General features: G+C 34.1%; 1 protein-coding gene and 1 pseudogene across 1 annotated transcript; one reads left to right on the top strand and one right to left on the bottom strand.

Annotated features, from left to right (window-relative positions):
• The first annotated feature begins 386 nt into the window (after positions 1–386).
• On the top strand, positions 387–7,066 carry LOC126726986 (EH domain-containing protein 1-like). The gene is made up of 16 exons (XM_050432429.1): positions 387–580; positions 665–744; positions 1,429–1,497; positions 1,585–1,642; positions 2,438–2,493; positions 2,580–2,622; positions 2,708–2,769; positions 3,264–3,377; positions 3,564–3,666; positions 3,784–3,833; positions 5,017–5,145; positions 5,264–5,515; positions 5,641–5,720; positions 6,075–6,201; positions 6,322–6,465; positions 6,555–7,066. Exons 1-16 carry the CDS (start codon positions 496–498, stop codon positions 6,738–6,740), a joined length of 1,638 nt encoding a protein of 545 aa, XP_050288386.1. The 5' UTR covers positions 387–495; the 3' UTR covers positions 6,741–7,066.
• An 869-nt stretch (positions 7,067–7,935) lies between these two features.
• LOC126728670 (heat shock cognate 70 kDa protein-like) lies at positions 7,936–11,117 on the bottom strand (annotated as a pseudogene).
• Positions 11,118–15,709: the final 4,592 nt, after the last annotated feature.

The following is a 15,709-nucleotide window of genomic DNA, read 5'->3' as shown; positions in this document are numbered from 1 at the left end:
AAAAGATCATCAAAGATTTTCAAAAAAAAAAAAAAAAACACATTACTCTACCAAGTTGCAAATGTGGGATCCACATTTCATTATTACTTAATTAATTTATTTCGATAACAACCCTATGATTGATTGATTAGATGTCTACGTGGACTCCCACCTCTCCTATAATCCTGTTCCCGAATTGCCAATGCCGCTTAAATTTAAACGTTCAAATTAGCACAGGCAAACATCCCCTGCATTAACCAACTTTATTATACTCATGCTAAGCCTTACCACGACGTGCCGTTTTCAACATCACCTTAAGTCCAGTCCAAATCAATCAAACACGATCATCTCGTGCTAGATAACCAAAAAAAACGACACAATAGCCAACTCAAACGACGCCCAAAAACTTTTCATAACTCTACCCAAGCGCCAAAACTGTTATAAAAAACCGAAACCCATAGCGCTCTCTCTCTCACTTTCAAATTTCAATCTCTCTCTCTCTCTCTCCTCTCAAAAATGGAGATCGGGTCGGGTCCGATCGGTTCGACTTCGAAAGATCACCAGGCGATCTACCAGGAATGGTTCAACTTTGCCGATTCAGGTTTATTCATCAACACTCATTTCATTAAATTAATTGCGAAAATTTATGTTCTTGACTATAATGTTTTTCCTTCTTGTTCTATAGATGGAGATGGTCGTATTACTGGAAATGATGCCACAAAGTTCTTCGCCATGTCGAAGCTTTCTCGTCCTGAACTCAAACAGGTCTACAATTTGTTTTTTCACTGTTTTAACTTTTAAGTTCTGTTTATTGATTTGATTTGATTTGATTTTGTTCGTGTGTTAGATATGTTTCTGAATATAGAAAGTTCGGATTTGTCTATGATTGTGTTCGATTTATTTAAAATTTAAAAGAGTTTCTTAAATGAAATATAATTTAGTAATTTTTGTTTATTTAAAGACTTGTTTGGATGAAGAATGGGTTTAACTAGTTATACTTTATGTTGTACTATACTGTTTGGCCCTACCGAGTTTTGAACTGAAAAATGAAAAACTAATAAAGGGCCTTTTTTTTTTCCTTAATTTGGTCCATTTAGTTATTGTGTTATAAGAAATCTATTTTGCTTTTAAAATTGGTCTTTTATTTTCAATTCGTTATTTTTCAGTTATGATGGTTTTATTGTATTATAGTTACAGGATTGTCTACATTTGCTTCGAAATGGGGAGGATCCATTTTGTAGTGAAGATTTAATTTTTCATGACTCTGCAGTGTCTTTCTAAAACCATTTCACTTATATGATAAATCATGAAAAACTAAATCTTTATAGCAAAATGAAAGAGATTCTAGTGCCTTTTTCTGATGGGGTTTATCTTGGCTTTACTATTTTTTTTTTCTATGAGAATGAAATGATTGTTAAAAAATCTCATATTTATTTATTGTTTCCAAAGGTTTGGGCACTTGCAGATTCAAAACGACAAGGGTTTTTAGGCTTTACTGAGTTCATCACCGCAATGCAGGTTGTACAGTGAATAAAATTGTTTCTCGGATTATATAATGTTTAATGTGTGAAAAACTTACTTTGATCTAATTGTTGTAATGCCCAGCTGGTTTCCTTGGCGCAAGCAGGACATGAATTAACCCTGGATATCATTAAAACTGCAGGTAAGTAGAGTAATATGTATAATACCAACTTTGCTTTTACTCATACATGTACTAGTGAGCAAAATGCTAGAGTGAATATGGACTGTAATTTTCCCTAAAAATCCATCATCAATTTTGTGAAATTAGCTTTTATGTTTCGCATTTAATGCAACTGATAAATCCTTCAGCATAAAACCTCACATTCCCTGTTTCTTAAATAAAAATTATATAGCAAGTTGCCAAGAAATCTGACCTTAAAGCATTAGACTTCTAGGCATGACCCTAAGCACACTCTCCTTATAAATCATTAATATTTATTTAGCTAAAGTTTTGTTTGTGAATCATATATACCTTGAAAACACGTTTTAAATGTCCTTTTTAACATGATATTGGAGAATAACTGTCCTTAAAACTTTAATGACTGATTACATAGAATGACTGGAAGAAACTGTAGCATTCAGGCTAGTTAGACTTAGAGCCCCATCTCCATCAATTGGTAGGAATTCTAGTACATCACAGCCCTTCATAGACTAAAGTTAAATAAGTATTGTAAGGAGTTTGGACAATATCCCTCTTAAGTATCGTTTAAATATAGCTTTAACCGTGCATACATTGCATCAGCATCAAAACTTGAGCCTCTCAGCTTGATCCCCATGTTGTTTCTTATGAGCCCACCCTTAAGACCAGTTTGAATATTATGCTTCAAATGGTGTATAAACATTGTTTAATCTTGCATTCTGATTGTTCGAATAAATATTTTTTTTGAGCAACTGATTGTTCAAGTTAGGTTGATGCATTTCATTTCTTTTATCACAGCCAATGTTGAGAATATTAATCCTCCATTGATGGAAGGTTTGGACAGTTTAGTAGCTGTAAGTAGTCTTCCTTGTCTTCCTTGGTACTTTGTGGTTGAAACTAGTAATTTCATTTATGCTTTTTCCTGTTTCTCTTTTCTCAGAAAACCAAGGCTTTGACGATAAATGGCCACCCTGAAGTAAATGGTTCGTAGATTTCCTAATCTCTTGATATTATGAGTGACATTTTCTAATTGGTATTTCATTATATTCTTTTGCTGGTGCAATATAGGAAGCATTCAGCCTCAACCACCACCACCAACTCAATGGTTTGGTTCAAAATCAGCAAAGAACGTAAGATCTACTTTCCATTGCCATTCAAAGACCTTTTTTTTTTATTCAAAAAATAATGATAAAGTACTGAGTTTATTGTTATCTTCAGGCCAATTAATTTTGGGAAGTTTCTAAGTCAATTATAGTACTTCTGATCGTTGAGTTTTGTTATTCATTATTCTTTTTCTGTCTCTCAAATACATCAGGTTTCCTTATATGTTTAAGTAGTTTTTATTTTGCTGTTCCTTTGGGACATTCAATAAAATGGGAAGGATGCAGGGAACTATTTTTTGTTTGGCAATATATTCCTTTGATATACAATATAGGCTTTACCTTTCGGTGCTTCTCTTACATGCATCCCATGTAATAGGGTTGTGCCCCATATTGCCTTTTTTATGAAAATGTTTTACCTATAAAAATACAAAGTAGCATACAATGCAAACTTCTCTCTAGGGGGATGTCTTCATTTTCATTTGTTGCCTAATGTGTCTCCTCTCTCATCCTTTCTTGCTCAGATTCCTTCCAATGCAGTTACATCAATTATTGATGGCTTGAAGAGATTGTACATTGAAAAGCTAAAGCCACTGGAAGTTGCATATCGTTTTAATGATTTCGTCTCTCCCCTAATGGTCAGTAGACTCAACACTTCCTTTAATTATCATTAGATACTTTTGTCTAGTTCCATATCTTAATCTTTTAAACTAGAGGTCGTGGTTTGTAAAATGGAGATATTCTTTCTAGCTTTGCTGTCAAGTGTCAACTCTAGTTTTAAGGCCCCTGTAACTGAGAATTGATTTTTATTTGTATTTTTGCAGACGAACAGTGATTTTGATGCTAAACCCATGATCATGCTTTTGGGTCAATATTCAACTGGGAAGACAACTTTTATAAAACATTTGCTAAAATGCGACTACCCAGGTTAGTTAAGTGTTTTTTTTTTTTTTTTTTTTTTTTTTTCTTTTCTGTTTGTACCTTGTGATTTGTTAATATGACTGGATCACAAAGATAAATGTACCTTGTTATCTGTTTGAACAGGTGCTCATATTGGACCAGAGCCTACAACAGACAGATTTGTTGTTGTTATGGTATCACAACTCACCCTCACTTTCCTATTTTATTTATGAATGCTAATTAAGTTTAAATGGGCTATAGAAATGGTTTAAACTATTTTGTTTTAGACAGAAACTACCATTATGGTTTTCTGTAATTTGTGTTGTGCATATTGTTGTTTTCCGTAGTTTTTATTAACATGTATGTTTTGTAGGTTAATGTTGCATTTGGATGCCATTTCAATATCTCAAATTGTTTGAGAATTATCACTTCCTAGTCCTAATGGCCAAAGAGTGTCTGCTTCCCCAATACCCCCCCTCTATTTTTTTCTTCTTTTTCCGTCCTCTTCAGACACTGAATTCAGATCTGACAAGTAGCAAATGGGGGTTTCTGAACAGATTTTCTTATGGGAAAAATATACAAACCCCCCTGTGGTTTCCCCTAAGAAAATTGAACCTCATGAGTTTTGAGCGTAACACTTAACCCCGTACGGTATTGTTTTATGTGTCAACTGGTTAATTGTGTAACAATTAACCCCCCAGGGTCTTTGGGTATAACACAAAACCTCCCTTTGGTATTTTTTTGAAAATAATATGGACATGTGTCATCTATGAGCAACTCATTGTTTGTTTTCATGAATGTTTAACAATTTATGCATAAAAGAATACTAAAAGGGGGTGAGTGTTACACTCAAAACTTTATAGGGGTTCTATGTTTTTTTTTTAAAAAAAACATTGGGTTTCTCACGGCAAGTGTCTAAGAAATGAATTTAACTTATGTGTTTTCATTTTTGGATTGTTCAGGAATGTTATTTATTTTTAATACAAATATTACAATAACAATAGTCATATTTAAAAAGTACATGTGTATTAAGGAGGTGGCTAAGAGTACGATTTTAGATATGATAGAATGACATAGAAGAATACATGTGAACTACTATAATTAGTTTGTTGAGGGTTCATATTCATCACCATGGTTTTTAGATTAAGGCTTTTTTGTTGATGTTTTGTGTACTTTGAGGGTAATAAAACTTGAGATTGGGATGACCACTTCTGGAGGAGCATTCTTGGCATTATCACTATTGAGTCACTAAAATACAAGTGTCATGTAATTGGACATTATTATCATTGTTTCATATTTATTTCCATGATGGAAGTCCTGTTTAGTGACATATGTTGAACAGTGGTAGCTAATACCTTGCTATCTCCTTGAACTCAGTCTGGACCTGATGAGAGGAGTATTCCTGGGAACACCATAGCTGTCCATGCTGAGATGCCATTTAGTGGGTTGACAACTTTTGGAGGAGCATTCTTGTCAAAATTTGAGTGTTCCCAAATGCCGCATCCTGTGAGTTATAAACTTAAACCATGTTAATGTAAATCTTACTAGCATTCGTTCAAAGTTGTTTATTATCAATATCATCATCAGCACTTGAGATAGCTAATCTTTTCCCTTGTGCATACAGTTGTTAGATCAAATTACATTTGTGGATACTCCTGGGGTTCTATCTGGGGAAAAGCAACGAACACAAAGAAGTTATGATTTCACTGGTGTTATATCATGGTTTGCAGCTAAATGTGATCTCATTCTTCTTCTGTTTGATCCCCATAAACTTGACATCAGTGATGAATTTAAGCGTGTTATTGCATCTTTGCGCGGTCATGATGACAAGATACGTGTTGTTCTAAATAAAGCAGACCAAGTTGATACCCAACAAGTAAGACGTTTATCAAGTCTTTCAAATTTTCATTTGCTCATTTTGCTGTGCATGTCTTTATTTTTAGTTGCATCATTTGATAAATACAATTTGACCTACTTCTTTGTTGATGTCATATTCTTTAGCTGATGAGAGTTTATGGAGCATTGATGTGGTCTCTGGGGAAAGTTTTGAATACTCCAGAGGTTGTCCGTGTTTATATTGGGTAGGTTCTATATCTTTTGTCTGTAATTTTATTCACTAACATCTATGTGTTTCTAAACATAGAGATCAAACGTTCTGTCAAAAGTGCAATATGTTATTTTCCTTTCTGATAACCTTTTTCCCAATATGGTCAACGTTTATTGCAAATACTTGCATTAACATGTAAAACACTGTATGGTACTTTGGTTGGACTTGTGTGATTAAATCTAATTATGTTACATTAAATGTAAATATCACTCATATTCTATTGATGTGGTAAAATGGTGCTTGTTAAGTACTGGTTCTAACCAAAAAGTTTGGCTCTTTTTCATTTTGATCATCTAATAATCTGAGTTAATGTCACTTGTCTCTGCAGGTCATTCAATGATAAACCTGTTAATGAGGCAGCTATGGGCCCAATAGGGGGGGATCTTTTTGAGAAAGAACAGGATGATCTCCTTGCAGACTTGACTGATATTCCAAAGAAAGCTTGTGATCGTCGAGTATGCTCACCATATTTCTTTTTTCTTTAATCATTTTGCATACATATTTTCATGCATGCATACATGTACATTTTGATTTATATGCTAGTTAACTAGTCTGACCCCATCTGCATATTGCAGATCAATGAATTTGTAAAACGTGCTAGAGCTGCTAAGATCCATGCTTATATAATTAGCCATCTTAAGAAAGAGATGCCTGCGATGATAGGCAAATCTAAGACTCAGCAACGACTAATTGACAACCTGGAAGAGGAATTTGGAAAGGTACCTCTCTCATTATTCATGCAAATTTATGATTGTGAGTTTTGTAAACAGGTGCATACAAATTTATGATTGTGACTTTTGTGAAATAGGTCCAGAGGGAGTTCCATCTTCCTGCAGGTGACTTCCCAAATGTTGAGCATTTCAGAGAGGTCTTGAATGGTTACAACATCGACAAGTTTGAGAAATTGAAGCCTAAAATGATTCAAGCTGTAGATGATATGCTTGGTTATGAAATCCCAGAGCTCTTGAAGAATTTCAGAAATCCTTATGACTAAAAATGTTGCTACTTATATAAGGCTTGGGGTGGAAATAGTTTTGCTGTTACATGCTACCTACTAAGCTTGTCCAGCTTAGATGTTTTGTTGTGTATTGTTTGTCTATATTTGTAAGACTTGCATGTTGAAATGCATCTTTAGTGGGAATTGGGGATTGTTTTGGGGTTTAGCTAGGGATAGGCTTATCCTAAATAGTGAGAGTTTGGAACAATTATTTCTAGTTTTAAATTGAGAAGTCACTATCACCTGCCATCTAGTTATTATGATTTGTAATTTCTAAACCAACTTGTCAGCAATTTTGGCTTAGAGATGATTTGTTTGGAATTTGGATCCTGATTTGGAAGATGTGTCTTTTGCATCTTTCTTACAAAAAATTGAGAAAGATTAATGGATTAGAAAAGGAAAGATATAGAAGAATCTTGAAGAATAATTTTCCTAACTACATATTATAAAGGATAATTGGAGTTATGAAACTAATGCATACAATATGAAGACCGTCAATTCATATAAATAGTTTTAAATTGAGCAATGATTATCATACACTATTGAAATTGTAATTTCAATTAAAATTGTAAAACCATGTTTTCAAAACATGATTATAATAGTCTTAACATAATTGTCTATCAATTCATATAAATAGTTTTAAATGATGGTTATCATATACTCCAGTGAAATTGTGATCTCGGTAAAAATTGTGAAATCATGTTTTTGAAAACTCTATTTTAAAGGAGTGTGTAACAAGATTTAACTTTAAATTTTTATAATAAAAAATTAGTATTAGTTTCCTGCTCATCCTTGTAGATATACCAAATTCTAAACTAAATAACACTACTTGTAAATTGGTAAAAAAATTATTTAAGAGCATATCCCTTCGTTTATAAACTGCAATAATATTTATTATCTAACAAGAAATAAAAATACTTTCACAACTTGACCGGATGTGATATAAATTAAATGGATTACTGGTTACATTGAATTTACATATGATTTGTCCAGATAAACACCTTACAAATTCGATGGAGTAGCTATAATTCTGTATAATGAAACAGACAATTCAACCAAGCTATCAGTGGACATTTTTACAAAATTTCAAACAGTTTCTGAACAAGACAAAATATGAAAAAAAAGAAAAAAAGAAAAAAAAAAAAAGCAAGAAAACTCTAGAACAAAATGTTTTGTACAAAATCAAATGTAGTCAATCTATTATCAAAGGTGAAATAGGTTGGCAGATTCTCTGGAGCAGTTTCAGCTCGTCCTGATACAATTCTAAATTATCGACCCCTTCTTCATCTGATAACCATTGAATCACCTCTTGAACAGCATCTTTAATTCGTTTGTGATCTTTAGGGCGAAGTTTGGAATATATGCTGTAGTCATTTATTGCTTTCCTCATTTTGTAGGCATAAGTCTCTAGCTCTAATCTTGCATCAAGCACCTTCATGTGATGATCATCTTCGGCCTTGAATCTCTTGGCATCTTGAAGTAACCTCTCGATCTCCACATTTGAAAGTCTCCACTGATCGTTCGTGATGGTGACCTTCCTTTTATACCCACTGATTTTGTCAACAGTGGAAACTATAAGTATTCCATTGGTATCCAGTTCAAAAGAAACAATGACCTTAGCATCACCCTTGGGTGCCGGAGTAATAGGAATTGTAAAATTTCCCAACAAGTTGTTATCACTAGATCTTGGTCTCTCACCCTCATAAACTAGCAATTCTATTTGAGCTTGGTTGTCAGCGGTGTTGCAGTATTGCCTCACCTTCTTGGTTGGAATAGTAGTATTCCTAGGAATCAAAACAGACATCCTATCTCCATGAGTCTGTATGCCAAGGGAAAGAGGAGTGACATCATAGAGTATGATGTCTTGAATTTTCTTATTACCCATTCCAGTCAATACAGCAGCTTGAACAGCAGCTCCATAAGCCACAGCCTCATCTGGATTAATGTTCTTGCACAGCTCCTTCCCATAAAAGAATTCCTGCAACAATTGCTGCACCTTGGGGATTCTGGAAGAACCACCCGTAAGAACAACTTCATGGACACAACTCTTGTGCATATCAGCTTCAAACAAACACTCCTCCACAGGCTCAATACACTTCCTGAACAAATCCATGTTGAGTTCCTCAAATTTTGGACGGGTAATAGTTGAAAAGAAATCAATCCCATTACTTAAACAGTCAACTTCAATGGTAGTCTCAGATGTAGAAGAGAGAATCCTCTTTGCTTTCTCACATGCAGTTCTCAACCTCCTAAGAGCTCTAGTGTCTCTACTAATGTCCACCCTACTCTGCGTCTTAAATATTGCAACCAAGTGTTTCAACAATCTGTTATCAAAGTCCTCACCTCCAAGGTGAGTGTCTCCAGAAACAGCTTTCACTTCAAAGACACCATCTTGAATGGAAAGTAGTGAAACATCAGCAGTACCACCACCCAAATCAAAAATCAACACATTTTTACTCTTGCCATTGCCAATCTTGTCAATACCATAAGCAATGGCTGCAGCAGTTGGTTCATTGAGAATTTGCAAAACATTGAGGCCTGCAATGGCTCCAGCATCCTTTGTGGCCTTACGCTGAGAGTCATTGAAGTAGGCAGGGACAGTAACAACAGCTTTCTTCACAGTTGTGCCCAAGTAGGATTCAGCAATCTCACGCATCTTTGTAAGGACCATAGATGAGATTTCCTCAGCAGTAAAGTGCTTCTCTTCACCCTTATAGTTGACCACAATCTATCATCAGGACCTTCAATCACCTTAAATGGCCAAAGCCTAATGTCACTCTGAACCAAGTTATCACTAAATCTCCTTCCAATCAACCTCTTTGCATCTGCAATAATATGTCATACCTTTTAAGAAACACATAAACCTCAAATAGAAATAGTAGAGGGAGGAAAAACAATTAGACAAGAATAGTTCATAGATATAAACGTCTTCAAAAGTATAAAATGAGAACCTTAAAATCCTAAAATCAATTTCCTCTTCGTCCTTCTTCAATTTTTTCTAAGCCTGCATTTCTTCAGCTTCTTTTCTTCACTCTCGTTTTTTGTAATTTCAAGAAACTTTCTTCATTTTGAATGAATGTTTGATAGTATTTGTGTGTTTTTGCTGCTTTCCAATTAATTATTGTTTTCTTCTTTTAAATGATTATTTTGATGAAAAATTATATGTTTAACATTGTAATTGCAATATAAACTTACATACACAAAAAGTGGCAAATGTGTACTACATTTGCCACTTTTTGTATATTTACAATGTAAGTTTTCATTACAAGTACAATGTAGACATATAAAAGTCCTATTTTAATGTTAAATATTTTCTTTTGAGAGGATTAAATCTTTTATATTGTTAACGGGTTGAGCATGACACTTGGGCTTGAACATGATGGGAGATATGATATTCACATGGAAAACCCAACCCCCTCCCCCGGTTAAAAAGATAACGTTCTGAAATAGGAATGCTATACATTAGATTTTGTCAATTGAAAAGTAAGTTTCTCAGCTCTCGATTGAATTTTCAAAATGCAGCCATACATCATTTTCCAGATAAGTGAGTTCACAATAATTTCAACTTTTAAGAAAGAAAAACCAGAAAAAGAAATAAATTTCAGTTTAAATGCGTATATATTCTTATATTGGTGGATAAGAATAAAAAATTAACCAATGTTTCATTTTTCTTCTATCATGCAGTCAAAACACATAGCAGTATATGTCAAGGCTAAAATTAAAAAAATTCAACCAACCTAACCCATTATTAATCCACAAAAATATTGAGTTAAGTAATTTTGTCAAGTTGATTTCATTTTTCTTTTCTCATGCAGTCAGAACACATATCATATACAGAAGTAGTATATGTCAAGGCTAAAAACAAAACAAACAAACAAAAAATTCAACCCAACCTAACTCATCAACCCACAAAAAAATTTAGTTGAGTAAATTTTGTCAAGTTGATTTCATTGTTATTTTCTCATGCAGTCAAAGCACATATCATATGATATGCAGAATTAGTATATGTCAAGGCTAAAAACAACAACAAAAACAGATACAAAAAATCATATTTTCGATTTACTTCTTTAATTCATCCACATGTATTTTACTTCTATTTCCCAAAAAAAAAAAAAAAAAAGAAAGAGAGAGAGAATAACGAGTATGGAGAAGTAGAGTACCAAAGATGGAGTTGGTAGAATTCCTAGCAACTTGGTTCTTGGCAGCGTCACCTATCAAGCGCTCATTGTCAGTGAAGGCAATATAGGAAGGCGTCATTGTGTTGCCCTGCTCGTTGGTTAGTATCTCCACACGATCACGTTGCCACACTGCCACGCATGAGTACGTTGTCCCGAGATCGATACCGATTGCAGGACTCTCTTCTTCACCAGCCATTCTTATTTCTTAATACGAAAACACCCTACACAGTTACTGAAAGAGATGTAGATGCAGAAGAACAGTTAGTATTTTTTTTTTTTTTTTTTGATACGAACGGTTAGTGTTTTTGGTAAGCAGTAGAGTTAAGATAGGAACAGTTAAAGTCTTATAATATGCAGTGATTTTAGGAACCCATCGGAAAAAATTGCCAAACAGACTATTCTTGGAAAAATATTAGGCGCGTGGCACATGTTTAAAGTTATTTAGCAAGTTAGACTATTTTTGCCTGGAAAACAGACACTATAGTGGCGTTTTTTAGTGACTATAGCAGCGTTTATAGAAAACGCCACTATAGGGAACCTATAGTGGCGTTTCTGACAAATGCCACTAAAAAAACGCCACTATTGTGTCTGTATTCCAGCCCAAAGTCGAGTTTGCCAAACTCGACTTTCAAAAACAGTCTAACTAACTAAATAACTTTGAACGCGTGCTGTCTGACTAAAATTTTTCAGAATTTTCACTGTTTGGCAAATTTTGCCCCATCCCTACTTCCTAAAAAAGAGTAAAAAACTATCTCCCACTGACCCTGCAGTTACACAGTTTCCTACTTTTTTGAAAAGAACTCTTCTCATAATTACCAAAATACAACCCCACTACCTTGAGATTAAGCCACGTTTTAAAGTTTTAGTCCACCTCTTTGGCCAAAAAAGAAAAGTAATACTCTAAAATTTAGACTTTTTGTAATTATTTACTGATAAGTTACTGCAAGTTTATCCATTTCCAATTGGCAAAATTTATCCATCAAATTCTCTACTCTCATTAAACAAAACCCATATATATACACCATGCCCATCAAAGTTTTCATCATGTAAAAGTTTCAAATGAAAATTCCAAAAATTAGGACTCTAGGACTGAAATCTGCTTGTTTCGCTTTCGCAGCATATGTTAATGGCCCAATATTTCAATTACAGGTTAATGACAAAATCTTACTTGGAAAACAGTTGGAATGGGCTACAAAACATGATGAACTATCATCATCTTTGTCACTGCCTAGTGAGTTGGGGTGGATGCAAATTTCAAAACACATATAAATACCATATATATATTGTGTATCAAAAGATTTTTTTCAATAGGGTTCATTATCAATAAAAATCTATTTGACTATTTTTGGCATTTCGTTTCATTAATGTCATATAAACTCTTTTTTTTTTTTTGGAGAAGGTTTCAACCAAGACACCAATCGATTTTTGGTGTAGAAGGGGATTAAATCCTAGATCTCTTATTCAACCATTAGAGACTTTACAAGTTAAGTTAACTGAAACCCACTTAAACAATATTTCTAATTGTATTAATTTTTCAAAGAAAAGAAATTACTATATAGTTAGAATAAATAGGTAATAATTATGGTACTGGCAACTATGTGATTAGAGGGATTTTTTTTTTCAAATGCTAAATAATTGAAGAAATTAATAAAACTTTTTTATTTTTTTTTTGAGAATCTAGGAATTAATAAAACTTGATTTGCTTCAAAAAAAAAAAAAAAACCTTGATTTTGAACAACTTTAAAATTTCAGCCCCCAAAAAAAAGGATTTTGAGCAAGTGGCAGTTAACCAATACCTCTATAATTGAATGCAGGTTTATTAAATAAAGTATTTAAAAACAAAAAACCCAGCCCACATCAAGAAATATATTTGATAGTGAATGTGGGGGTCGGGGGATTTGACCCTTGGCTCTCCAATTGAGCTTTAAGGACCTCTTGACCAATATTAATGACCAAGAGGACACTAAGAATACAATGGATTGAAATTTTATTTTAGACGTATGCTCTTAAAGAAAAAGTATTTGAGCATCAGAGCATGCACATATGGTTTTTGAAAGCGTTCAGTTTGACTAGTGTTCTAAAAATACCATTTCTAATTATATTGATTTTTCAAAACCAAACAATTGACACCATCAATTTAGAAGCAATGCAAAAAATGGATGATAACAATAATATGCTAGTCTCATTTAATGTGCTGTTCAAAGGCTTTTATTTATTTTTGAAATGTCATAATTTTTCATTTATCCCAATTCGAGATTCAAGTATTTGTTCAATGAGATTTAAGTGTTTGCTAATCACTAAAATAGTTAGGAGTATGATGAGACCTAGCACAACAAAATGAACACTGAAAATCCTTTGAAGTCATGATTTCATGCAAGTGTTTTCTCTTTGGATGTCTATGGGGCCGTTTGGTCACCCATTTCAAAACATAGTATTTTGAGTTTAAACACTGAACACTAGTGTCCAAAATTTAAAAAACGTGTTTGGTGGACCAATTCTATTTAGGGTTGTTTGAAAAATATTGTTCAAAAACCCATGTTTAAATAGATGTTTTTGAAATCACCTCGGTACTGATTTTAAACAACAAACACTAGTTTCAGTGGCACTTCGGTAATTATATTGAACACTCTTATGGGGCCCACCTGGTCAGCTTTTTTTCAAGTTTGTCTCCTCTCTTTACTCTCATCTCTTCACACCGAATCCTCTCGCACCTGGTATGAAGATCACACAGTCAGAGCAACCCAGAACTCTCCCACCTCCATAACTCCCCTGACCGACCCAGCGCTATTCCACCTTATAACTCCCCTCACCGACCCAGTGCCATTCCACCTCCATAACTCCCCTCACCGACCCAGCGCCATTCCACCTCCATAACTCCCCTCACCGACCCATCATAAACGCGTCTTCTACACACTCAGTTTACACCGCATCACCAACCTTAGTCAATCACATTAACCCCTTGCTCAGAATCATAATTCCATGCCCAATTGCCCCTAATCCACATAGAGATCCCACCCTCACCTACGAAGCTCTGGTGCTAACGAAAAGCCAAACTCACACAGTCCGAAGGGCTTGTTCAGGTAAAGATTTGTAATTTTCTTAATTACTTGTTGCAACTTTCTTTCACATCCCAATCTAACTCAGATCAGTTGACATTAATCTAGCTTAGGGCTTATTTAATCCCACATCTTCATTCATATGGAAGCCTCATTCTCATCCTCATCCACCTCTCTCGTGCTATACAGAGCATCTACTTCCTCCTCTTATCGTGTTCCCTTACTGGTAGGTCTGCCTAAATGTAAACTGTTATAATTTCGTAGGTAGTGAATCATTTGTTTGCTTGTTCTGTTATAATTTTGTACCTAGGTCATGCATTTTGTCTTCATTTTGTGGCCTCTGTGTTGTTGCTGATGTGAACTTGAGATCAGTAGGTGTAAGTGTAACTGTAAACTGTAAACATGTATCTTTTGCTGTCAAAAGAATGAAGGGCATAAAGTTAGGTACTCGGGCCATTCTCCCTTACCCACTGCTTCAAAGGAATAATCCATCTTTCTTACAGTACCTTTGCATTTGTAAATGATGCACTATACAAGTAAACATGATCTACTTATAGTCTGTTTCATTTGACAAAATTTTAAGTTTTGATGGAATACAATATTTTAAAAATTAATTGTACTTATATCATATGTATTTATTATAGTCTCTATGTACGTTGTGTTAACAACATAAGAGGCTAGTGTCAAATATAGTACATAATATGGATAGAGATTGTCCTAATTTCCTCTTGCCTTTTGTACAAAGGTTTTGATTGAATTAGTTCTACTATCATTTTAGTTAGTAAAAAATAAAAGGGTCCATGATATAATTAAATTGACATCACTATAATTTTTTTTTTTTTAGGGATAATCACTTACAATTATATAAATATACAATGCCACTGCAAGTGTATGATAGACTAATGTGTATACAATGCATACCTATGTATTTTTTCTTTAGTTTTGTTAAATTTTCTTGTAAAATAAAGTGAGGAACAATATATTATATTTTTGCAGTTGCAAACACACAAACCATGTAATGTGTTCAATACTGCTTGTTCCCATGCCCAAATAGGAATGTCCACATGCAACTGATTACTGCTCTTTGGCTCTCCTGCTGTATAATAATCTAATTAGATCATTTTTACCCTTGTTACCTCCCCCCTCCCCCTTCTTTTTTCCTAAAAAAAATAAACAGTAAGGCTGGCCATTATCCCAACAAAGAGTAAGTAGATGTATGGATAAAGATGCTCTCAATACCAGGCTTTTCAATTATTGGGTTCTCATATCATATATGACCATTTATGGTCCTTGGCCTTGCTTATATTATATTAAAATTTAGAAAATCTATCTTAAAATTTCCAGATTTAGACCTTAGTTTCTCTTATATGCCTGTTGCTTGGGTCTTTACTGAGTAGGAAGTTAATGTTTTTTAATCCATATCATACATTTCAAATGACAAGACTATGTAAGTATACCAAAATTTATTTAGATGGAAGGGAGAATAGCTAATGCCGAGGATAGGAAGTTATGGCCTGAAGTAGTTGAGAAACATTTCATTGATGTATTGTAAGAAGAGGACGCTAAAGGGAATATGCCTCAAGGCCAGTTCAAGACTGGAACTTGGACAGTCGTTATGAATGAGTTTAACAAACATGCGAATAAAAATTACAACAAGACACAACTTACACAAAAATATCAACGAATGAAAGGTCGACACCGCACATTCTCCCAGCTCATCACACGTATAGGA

Source organism: Quercus robur, chromosome 5, assembly GCF_932294415.1.
Source record: "Quercus robur chromosome 5, dhQueRobu3.1, whole genome shotgun sequence".
NCBI lineage: Eukaryota > Viridiplantae > Streptophyta > Magnoliopsida > Fagales > Fagaceae > Quercus > Quercus robur.
The sequence above is the reverse complement of the archived record's forward strand: the minus strand, read 5'-3'. Positions and strand labels throughout refer to the sequence as shown.

Bases quoted from the DNA above. Each gene is read 5' to 3' on its own strand.
- LOC126726986 (XM_050432429.1), top strand. From the start codon at position 496: ATGGAGATCGGGTCGGGTCCGATCGGTTCGACTTCGAAAGATCACCAG. The intron at 745-1,428 runs GTCTACAATTTG...TTGTTTCCAAAG, and splicing joins CTCGTCCTGAACTCAAACAG to GTTTGGGCACTTGCAGATTC. The intron at 3,378-3,563 runs GTCAGTAGACTC...GTATTTTTGCAG, and splicing joins ATTTCGTCTCTCCCCTAATG to ACGAACAGTGATTTTGATGC.